Raw genomic sequence first — 11,090 nt, 5'->3', positions numbered from 1 at the left:
AACCTAACCTGTTCATCAATTGTGACCATACTGATCATACATACATACATAGAACAGATCACCTTTAAATATACAATGACAATCATTATGACTTTAACTACAATTCAACTAATTTTTAAATTACGTTTAACAAATTATCATAAAAAGCTATAAATAAAAGTGTCAAATTCTGGAAAAAATAAATAATACAATAACGCATATAATTTTTTTTATAACTATATTATTGTTACAAAATAAAATTATTTTTCTTTCTACTATCACATCATAATATTATAAAAGAAATATTGAAAAATCTATTATTAATAGACTACCATCTATACATATCTATCTTTTATAGAAAATACATTATAATTGAGTAAAAGAACAATTTTATGGTATTTAAATATAATGATATATGAAATGAAATTTGTATATAAGCCTACAATGAAACTCAACATTTCAATCGTTGTTATATATGTATACATTTGCCTGTATTTACATATAATTATATTGAACGCAAAAACTTGAAACTTTTTGTAAAAAGTAATTTTCAATTTTCTTGGATAAGTTTGTTATAAAATTTTGAGGCATCAGCAAAATTATAAAAAATTTTTAGTGACATAACTCAGTTCTTTTTCGAAAATAAATATCCAATGCACATGTGTTTTTCATTACAGTCTTTCCTTGTTAGCATCGCATTTTTCAGGGATACAGCAGGACGTTGTCTAGTAATACACACTTTTTCTTATTGACTACCGACTTGATCGCGTCATAGTGAACTCTACCAAAAGCAAATACCAGAAGCGAAACTCTGGTGTTTTTCAATAATCAATTTCCATCACGTATGCGCCCGTAAAACAGTTCATAATGCTAGTTTCAGAATTTTGTATTCAAGTGCGTAAATAAGTCTACCCACAGCCTACTCTAGAACTAGCCGTGCTGAACAACGTGGCAACACCGCTTATGGTTAGATCGGAGGTTCTATTCAGTGATGGGAAATTGGACGGTTTTTCTCGCGCATGCGCGACGATTTTGGCGTCAGTAAAGTAAGAAGATTGGCTAAATGGGGTAACCTTGGTCACCCAGCATAATTTCGAAACATTTGTTATGATTTGATTTTGCAAAAAGGAATATATAACATGTGTATGTCATTCAAGTGTAATTTACCAAAAATTTGTAGCATGCCTGACTCGTCGTCTCGTCTTGGATTTTTCCGGTACTTTCCCGCCAATAATAATGCCCCACTACTCTCTTCACAATACAAGTACGTTACTGCTTTTGGACGCGCATGCGCGAAAAACCATCCAATATCCCATCACTGGTCCTATTTTCAATAATGTGAGTCTTGTGTCTTGTATTTGGGATTATAATTAACGTGATTTTCATAGCAAATTATGTTAAAATACACAATTCTTTGTATTAAAGTATACTAAAGTATACTAATATTAAGATATTAAAGTATACTAATTTGTATACATTTGTATTTTGTGGACTCTCGGAATAGTTTAAATATAAGTATGAAGCAAAATAAAATCATCTTTGAAGTAAAATGCAACATTTGAAAATTACTGAAGGGATATACAAATTAATAGAAACCTGAAATAGACAAAATTATTGGTACCAAGTTAATAGAGGTTAAGTGAATACGTTGGAAAGAGGTTGGATAAATAGTTACTGAAGGGAAAAGATATGCAGGTAAATATAAAATCGTCTTAAAGGATAATATATGGAAATGTTGCTATGGCATTATTAACTAATAAATATAAATAGTATGAAAAGACCTATGTAAGACAGATTTTCCAAAAACTCTGTATGTATATAATAAATATGATTTTGTAAAAATTTATACATAATAGTATTCAAATGTTATTAATACTGAATTGAAATATATTCAAAGAACAATAGATTCTACTAAATAACACACAAAGATAAAGATCTACATAGTTAATAAAGAAAACTTACCGGAAATATTGCACTTACTATTATGTTTTTAAAAATTACCTGCTGACAATGAGTACTAGAGAGCGGATTTTATGCATTTATGATAAAAATGAGTAGACATAATTAAAAACAGATAAAAATACTGTTATATTATTTTCAGCCTATTAAACATATTAAGAAAGAAAATAAATTTCTACTTCACTCCAGATTGTTGCAATTCAAGTTGAGAAGTTCTATTTTGCATAAAGTTCGCTGTCTAATAAGTACACATTGATGTGTGAACATTCGAAAAATAAGCGGCAAACTGAGAGGCCGGTAGGGGGAGACTGGGAGACTAGTAGGGTGGGTTAGGTTAGGTCAGGCTTCGGAATTAATAGCAATTTTCGTGGGCTACGCCCCCTTGAACCGGCTGCGCGTCTCACTCCTCGTGACGGTCTTAATTCTTGAGCCACCTCAGGCCCGTACCATATGAACTGCGCGTGGCGCATAAGGGCGACTCTCATATCAATAGATTTCCATATTATCCATGAGGTACTACTAACAACACGTTTTTTTTATCAGTGGTATCCCTTGTAGGCCTATTCCACTGCGTCGCATGATAATTTCGAGAAAATAAATTTGGCAAATGTTTAATTATATTGTTAAAATTTTACTGACATTTAGAAAAATTAGTTTAGGTTTGCTTGAAGAGAAGGAAGAAGCTTGAAAATTATCATGTGATGCAATCGAATAGGCCTACAGGGGATACCACTGACAAAAAAAACATAGTACCTCATGGGTAATGTGGAAACCCATTGATACGGGTGCACCGCGCGCAGTTGATATGGTACAAGGGGGCGTAGCCTTCGAAGCCTGGTCTAAACTCTGACATATATTTTTGTCTTTTTCTCTCATCCAATAGGCCCAAGAAAGTTCTGGAAATATTAAAAAAGGGGCAATTCTGTCTGTAAGTGGTTTTTCAAAGTAATAGAAATTGAAGACATAGTAAAGGTTTCAATAAAAGTTTTGTTTCTGATTTTCAATATTGTGTTCAATGGTACAGCGCTGAAGTAATCCTTGCAACTAAATTTGGTTTATTTACGAACGCAGCTTGTCATATGACCGACTTATTTTTGAACACCACACCGGTGATCTCGATTGAATTGCTGACGTTGGAAAGAGGAGTAAGGCGATGATGATGTTGGTTAGAGTTTTCTAATGTACAAATCGGTTGATTTATCAAATAAAAGTTCTACACAATCTAAACAATAGTACTAAAGCGTAATAATGCATTCCTTTCTTACGCGTGGTAATGCTATTGCAGCTTATACATTGAGTGTATTAGCGTGTGTAACGTTTTGTTGTTTCCTTTCTACTGTATTTATTGATTATAAAGCCAGTGCAACATTAAATACCGTAAAAGTAGTTGTGTAAGTATGATCACTTTATTTTCATAAATATAATAAACATAAATCAGTGGGAATATGCAGTTTTAACATTTTCAGTTTTAAAGAGTTTTAACATCTATAATCTATTAGCTTCCCATATTTTAAGGTTCTATTACTGTCTTACAATATGTTTCTGTTCATAATACTTATTCTTTAATAAAACTATTAAGAACCTATATCATAAATACACAGTAAATGCATAGACTAATAAAAACTATGTATATCATTAACACTACGTCAAATAACTATTTATGTTTTAATTTTGCAGAAAGAATGTGCCTGACTATAGTGCGTCAAGAGAAAAGAATGATCTGGGTTACTTAACCTTTGATTTACAAACTGATATCCTTTTTATTTTATAAATTTAACAATTTATTAATTTTCTTGCATGATTATAAAAAATCTCTGTAACGTGTATTTAAATTTCTTCAGGGGTGGAAAAAAATCAAACGATAGGTATTGTTTTACAAAAATATTTGATATGTCTCTGTTTTATGGTACTACTTATAGTAAAAGTAATGGCATTATTACAAAATAAAATATGTTATGCTTCATCTGTGTATGACAACTATATTGCTGTTGACTAACACAAAGGTTAAAAAATTGTTCAAATGTTCGTAGAAGTTAAAATATTAAACAATTACTAAAATGTCATAAGAACTGTTTGTTTCTTTGCTCTGATAAAATTCCCAAGAACTAATATGATATAAACATATTTCAATTATAAATCTTATATTAGACACCTTTTCTTCAATTTTCTAACCACCCCTGTTTTTACATAGAGACATCTCATATTTAAGTTATTTAAAAAATCTTGTAAGATTTTTATAAACTATTCAATGGAAGCAATACATATTTTCTTTACATAGACATAAATCTCACTCCTTTGTTTAATTGGAATGTTAAACAACTATTTTTATACCTCACAGCTGAATATCAAACGGAAAATAATAAGTTTAATCAGGTGCAGTAAAATAATAAAATATCCATAATCTTTGCATAGTACTAATTCATTAATAGAGATGATAATGAGAGATTATTAAATATAGGTAATATTATGGGATAAGATAGTACTTCGAGGAGATAAAGCAGCATTGGACTTTAAAAATATGAACACAAAATATTACTTTTGGGATGATGGTAATGGTTTGAGGTAATATTTGTAGATATTAGATGAATTCTAATAAATTCGAATGAGTGATATTAAAACTACATAAATAAATGTATTTCTCTTCATTATTTCAGGGGAAATAAAAATGTCACATTAACGTTATCATGGAATATTATACCAAACGCAGGACTTTTACCAAGTGTTAACGCTTTTGGTTATCACACTTTTGAATTTCCATCCGAATATACCTCATTGCGTGTGTAAGACATATTTATACATGTAATATATTAATATTCATTGTTTGCTCATTATTGTTTATATAAAGTCAATGTACAATGAATGTAATATTATTTTCATGTGTCATTATTAAAAATCAGATCATACACAGTTTTATACATGTTCTTGTTTTCTTTACACATATTTCTAATCAACATCAAAATATTTTCAATTCAGTACATAATGAATTTATTAAAGATAAACTTGAAAAATATGAATGTGCCACTGTGAATACTGACATTGCAAAAATATTAATTCATAGATTTTTGTACTGTAATAATAATAATTATATTTTTTAGACATAAAATATATTATTTTTATAAAGGCAACAATTAATGAATTTATTTTTTACTTTACATTTAATAAGATTGTTTAATTTCTTGCTAAACATTATTTTTATTAAAGTGTTAAGTCTGAAGTAACTTATTGTTGTCATTTTCTTCAGTTTCACTTAATGACTCATCTTGTTCCTCCTCTTCTTCCTCTTCATCATCATCATCGTCATCATCATCATCACCATCATCTTCCTCATCTTCGTCTTCATCATCAAGAGTATAATTCTCAGAACTATAACCCTGAGATTGATTTCCTGCAATAAGAAAGAATGTGTATGAATAAGTTGTTAGAACATTAAATGGATATTAAAATGTAAGTAATTTCTGTACCATAATAACTATACTCATTTTCTTCATCGGATTCACATGCTCCACTTTGATTTTGTCTACCAAATTTATGACTTCGTGCTGAAATAATATTAAACGTTTGAGAATTTATAATATTCAAGGTAAACAAATGTTAATCAATTAATAAACATTTGTATGATATTTATAAGCAAAGATAAATGTGGAAATAATAATTTAGTGAACTACAAAGAGGATTGAGCCAAAGAAAAAGTGATATTTTGTTCATTGCTATTTAAAATACCAGATAAGTTAATTTTTCTTTTAAATAAGTTCTGTACATTTTAACACTGATAAAGATAATCCTGAATGTAATAAACGTAACTGTTTTGAAATATTACACAGAGCAACTGTTTATGATCTCACTATGCTTACAATCTAATTACATTGTTGTCCCTAAGCATATAAGCAATAGTTTTGTTACTCACTTGACATGCTGAGATCTTTTGTTTGAGATGTTTCAAAACTACATTTTGGACATGGTATCGGCTTATTTTTTTCATACTTAAATCCTTTTCGTCGGACATGATCTTCACAATAACATGTTTTACACCTCAAACAGGAATACTGTCCCAAACGATTGCATGATTGACCTAGAAATATTAATTTTTATTTTTTTAGTAAATCTTAAGAAAAGTACAAAAGTTGCTATATAAATACACTAACAATAATTTAAAGATAGTTTCTAAATGTACTTACATTTAAAACTTTCTGCTTCCAAAACTTGACATGATGCTTGATGTTCAAATTGGTCATCTTCACAAAGAAAGCAATTGCAAAATGAGCATCGAAATATTCTACCACCATGATCCCATACACCTCTTTCACATTCTTGACAAATTGCATCTGCTAATGGACAGATACATGCATGTGTTGTAAGGCAGCGCCTTCCATGACATACCCATGCTTCACAGTGATCACATATTGCACCCTATAATTTTATGTTGGCAGTGTCATTTTAAAGTATAATTTTGCATTTCTAATGTTTATTACATTTGGATTATTTCTAAAACAAACTTACCACCATACCTAATCCAGTAGTAAATATACCAGGGTGACGAACAACACAATCTCCAGTTTTCAGCATACATTTCATCTTTCCACAATGTGCACACAAAGGTAACCGTTGCACACTCTGACAAAAATAGCAAAATGCTCTGCTTTTCTGTTTCTTGTTACACTTATCACACTCCTTTATATTAGTGACAAAAATTAATATAAATTATTATTAATTTGAAACTTAATATATACAAATATATGTAGTATTTTAAGGTTATAATTATACTTTAACATAAAAATACTTACCATTACAGCATTGCAAGGAAATTTAGCTAGATCTACTTGATCTTTTGCAGTCCGAATTTCTTTCTGTCTTAATTTTTGTTTCTCCGCTTTCCTTCTTTGACCTGTCTTTTTTTTCGGCATATTGTAACTTTCTTTCAACGTAACTTGTAGAACATATACCCAATACCCTATCTAGTTATTCCAAGCACACTTCCTGACAAACATAGTAAAATCTTCACCATTCGTTCATGTATTGCATATTATCTCGATTAATCGAATCGAAAAGAAGATACTCAATTTCGATTAGTCAAAAAATAACACGGGAATTTTAAATAATATAAGGAATATCTAAATTTAAACAATTTATTAAACAAGTTGCAGCAACTTGTCCATATATTTAAATATTCGTAATATATGCATACAAACGCATACACCTTTTACATACAATATTTTTATTAACTAAATTCTAAATTCAAACTTAAAAAAAAATAAAATTTTTGTTGCTTCCTCTTACGAGTGTAAGTACAAAAATATGAAAAATTTTAAAATTAGTGTGTATATACTCTCAAAGGAAAATTATCTCACGGTATAACAAGATTATGAACCCTTTGCGTTCCTATGTCGAGTTAGACTTGATATTGACTTTTGCATCAATAGTTCCTTATTTCATCGATTCCTACTATACTCAGCTATAATGTCACAATTATATGGTCCGTAAGAACAATTGTAGTGTGTAGAGCTACTTATGGAAATATAATTGATTTATATCATTTTGTAACAAGTTCTGAGGTAAAAAAGAGTAAACATACTGGACCGCAAAGTAGCTGAAGAAGAAGTATATATGTGTAGCACAGCTTAAGGGCAAAAGGGGGCCCTACTTGTGCATAATTTGATTCGTTGACATTGTCACTTTTAGATCAATAGCCAAATTATCTGTACCATCAGACCCTCATTCCTTCTAGTTGCCTTCAATACAGTTATGGGCAGTATATAATAGTTACACGTTCATAAATATGTAATAGGTTCTATCTTAATCGTTAGTAAATTTTGTCAATAAATAACGCATTTGAGGGAATTCAAAATTGATATTTATGTAGCAACATCTTATTAAAAAGTATAATTTTTTTAACAAAAATATAATTTTTGTATATTGTATAACTATATTGTTCGTGTGTTGTTTTGTAAATGCAAAGAATGGAATGCATTATACATTAGTAATTGTTATTTGGTATAATCATTACTTTGCATCATTGTTATTTACAATTAATTGTTTACATTATAAACATGGAAAGGTATTTTGCTCATATTTAAGACTGAATTTTTTCTTGTAGTAATTTTTCCAATTTGCGGACGTCTACTGCAAACTTGCGAATACCTTCGCTTAATTTATCAGAAGCCATTTGATCTTCATTGAGAAGCCATCTAAATTCAGCTTCATCCAAACTGATCTTTTGAAGATCAGATTTCTTAGCTACTTCCACTGAAAGAGCTTTGCGAATCGGTTCATTACTTTTTTCTAATTCTTCCAATAATTTCGGACTAATGGTTAAGAAGTCGCAACCAGCCAGTTCTTTGATTTCACCTAAATGTACAAATTTTGTGATGTATTAATTATTATATACATATATATAAATTGATATTTTAATTTTTTTTATAAAGACAGGTATATACTTACCAACATTTCTAAATGAAGCTCCCATAACAACAGTTTTATACCCAAACTTTTTGTAATAATTATAGATTTTAGTTACAGATACAACACCTGGATCTTCTTTAGCTTCATATGATTTTTTATCAGTATTTGTTACATACCTAAAAATTGATTTCACTACATGTATTTTTCATTACTTCTCAAAATTTATGAGTTAATAATTTTATTTTAATAATGATTTATTAATGTTCTACATTTTCATTTTTATAGTATCTTACCAATCCAAGATTCTACCAACAAATGGCGATATTAGAGTAACGCCTGCTTCTGCACATGCGACTGCTTGTGCAAAAGAGAATAGTAGCGTTAAATTACAATGTATTCCATATTTTTCTTCCAATTCGCTACAAAGGTTAAAACATTTTATAAAATTGTATTTAGAGTTATTTTCTTAATTTCCTACTTACTTTGCCGCTTGAATACCTTCCCAAGTAGATGCAAGTTTGATCAAAACTCGGTCTTTACTTATACCAAGTTCTTCATACAAACTAATTAACTTTTTTGCTTTTTCAATACTGGCTTCTTTATTAAAAGATAGCCTAGCATCTACTTCTGTAGAAACCCTACCAGGCACAATGTTTAAAATCTCTTTACCAAAAAGGACACATATGAAATCTAAGGCTGCTTCAACTTGCTCTGCCAAAGTGCTGAAACAAATAAATAAATTTGTAAGTTTACAATCCCCTTAAAATACACTTAAGTGCACAAAGTTATTATGAAGACTATCCATTACCACTTTAATATTTGGTAAACACTTCTTTTTTCATATATATTTTATTTGATTCTTCTTTTTGTTTCTCTTTTCACAAATTTTAACATTCTTCTTTATTAAGACTAATTTTTAAATAATTTTATATATTGTCGTCAAGATTTACTTTCCTTCATACGGCATGGATAATTTTTTGTTCTGATGTATTTTTTTGCTTTGTAATTCCTACAATGTCTTAAATAATCGTTTAATGTGCTATAAATTCTATAAAAAATCTATCACTACAAAAAAAAAGGATCTACTTTTTCTCTAAATACAGCTTAAATAAAAAAAAAACAAAATTGTAATAACTAACTTTAATAATTAATCCTAGTGTACTATCTTATTTTCATTTGCAAATGCAAGTTATTAGATTATTCTTATTGTGTACACATTAAGTGTGTTGTTATATTCCAAATGTATTATAGGATAATATAAATCCTTCTGATAATATCATACAATCACGCCATAGCGAAAGAAAATTTGTTTGTATGAAAATTATTATGTACTAATATTACTTAAACTATTTAAACGCACATTTAAAATATTATGAGAGATACTTACGATCCTGATTTCTTTCCATAATGTACAGCTTTGTCAATTAAATGTGCATATTTTTTTTGACTAGCAGCAGCAAGAATCAAAGAGGGATTTGTAGTTGCATCTATTGGTTTAAATTGTTCCATCGCTAAAAATAATACATAAATATTCATAATATTCAGTTCTATCATAAATTTATTATGAAATTTGTATTCACAGATATAGAAATCTATTATATTGTAGATAAACCTTTGCTTTCATATCTCAAAGGTCATTGAAGACATTCGTAGATCACATGAATAATACACAATGATTATCTAATTATGTATGTGAATCGTAATAATAAGCAAAAATAGCTCTATAATATTACTCTTACATTTGATAAAAAATTAAAATCTGTGTAGTGAGATCATTATTAATATTTATTTTCATAAAATATATGATTTCTTTAAATACAACAGTAGTATTTAATCATTTCTGAAGAAATAAAACAAATTTTTTATTGATTTCGACTATTTTCGCACATTTTACAAGCAAGTGTAATATAAATTCAAAATGCATTATGAAAAATAACGAAATCGTAACATCGGACGATTTTGTAATTTTCCCCACCACTAAGTCCATAATGTAATCTAAAGTCAAACAAGTATTTTTCCACTAATAGAATGTGAAATACTCTGTAGTAGTACATACACACAATTTAAAAAAATATAATATTTAAATACTGATTATGAAATAGATACATTTTTTAATATTTTAACATGTCTATAATATTTTAGAATTAAATTAAGTATACATCATAGTTTTGTCTATGTCATACTTTGCGATAATTATCTTCACCTTTGTCCGAACACGTTAGCTCCGAACAAGTATTTTTTATTCATCTACATACCTTGGAAGTCACCAGTGTCGGCGACAATTGTCGTTAATTCCTTTAATTGTGTCAACGAGCTTGCCATCTTGACTTTCTTCGATTGAGATTCGCTCATTATTACCGATACTTTTATATGAAGACTGGAGATCGAAATTCCTGCTTTTTACGCTCGAGTGATTAACCACGATACTTTGCAGTATTGCCAACTTTTACTCAATTCCTTGTTACACAACTTCACATATTTACATTATCCTAAACAAGTAGATACATAACACATGCATAAGTACAGATTAGTAATTACCGTATTTACTTATATGATAACATAAATAAAACTAAATCCAAATGTAAATATATTGATTAAACCACTGACAACTCTAAGTCTAAAAAGGAAGAAAACTATAATGTCTCAGATTAATATGTATTTTTCTAGTTACAATAAGAAATTATAGACTCTGCATTGTCATAATGACATAGGAAATACGTTGGTTTAAAATTTAAGCTTAGGAAATAATAAAAGAG

General features: G+C 28.8%; 3 protein-coding genes across 3 annotated transcripts; 1 reads left to right on the top strand and 2 right to left on the bottom strand.

Moving 5' to 3' along the window:
• Positions 1-2,991: 2,991 nt before the first annotated feature.
• Spase22-23 (Signal peptidase complex subunit Spase22-23) lies at positions 2,992-4,848 on the top strand. Its single transcript, XM_076785198.1, has 5 exons — positions 2,992-3,329; positions 3,616-3,691; positions 4,225-4,311; positions 4,397-4,500; positions 4,593-4,848. Exons 1-5 carry the CDS (start codon positions 3,187-3,189, stop codon positions 4,720-4,722), a joined length of 540 nt encoding a protein of 179 aa, XP_076641313.1. The 5' UTR covers positions 2,992-3,186; the 3' UTR covers positions 4,723-4,848.
• Positions 4,849-5,049: 201 nt separating this feature from the next.
• Positions 5,050-6,923, bottom strand: Noa36 (zinc finger protein 330 homolog Noa36). The gene is made up of 6 exons (XM_076785196.1): positions 6,720-6,923; positions 6,436-6,606; positions 6,114-6,345; positions 5,843-6,007; positions 5,400-5,477; positions 5,050-5,323 (listed from the first exon to the last, which is right to left on the bottom strand). The coding sequence occupies exons 1-6, from the start codon at positions 6,837-6,839 to the stop codon at positions 5,142-5,144; spliced, it is 948 nt and encodes a 315-aa protein (XP_076641311.1). The 5' UTR covers positions 6,840-6,923; the 3' UTR covers positions 5,050-5,141.
• An 840-nt stretch (positions 6,924-7,763) lies between these two features.
• Taldo (transaldolase) lies at positions 7,764-10,772 on the bottom strand. Its single transcript, XM_076785195.1, has 6 exons — positions 10,590-10,772; positions 9,722-9,845; positions 8,817-9,056; positions 8,628-8,753; positions 8,374-8,510; positions 7,764-8,280 (listed from the first exon to the last, which is right to left on the bottom strand). Exons 1-6 carry the CDS (start codon positions 10,684-10,686, stop codon positions 8,006-8,008), a joined length of 999 nt encoding a protein of 332 aa, XP_076641310.1. The 5' UTR covers positions 10,687-10,772; the 3' UTR covers positions 7,764-8,005.
• Positions 10,773-11,090: the final 318 nt, after the last annotated feature.

Source organism: Halictus rubicundus, chromosome 3 (genome assembly GCF_050948215.1).
Source record: "Halictus rubicundus isolate RS-2024b chromosome 3, iyHalRubi1_principal, whole genome shotgun sequence".
In the NCBI taxonomy this organism is placed as follows: domain Eukaryota; kingdom Metazoa; phylum Arthropoda; class Insecta; order Hymenoptera; family Halictidae; genus Halictus; species Halictus rubicundus.
This window is presented reverse-complemented; position numbering and strand designations above follow the sequence as displayed.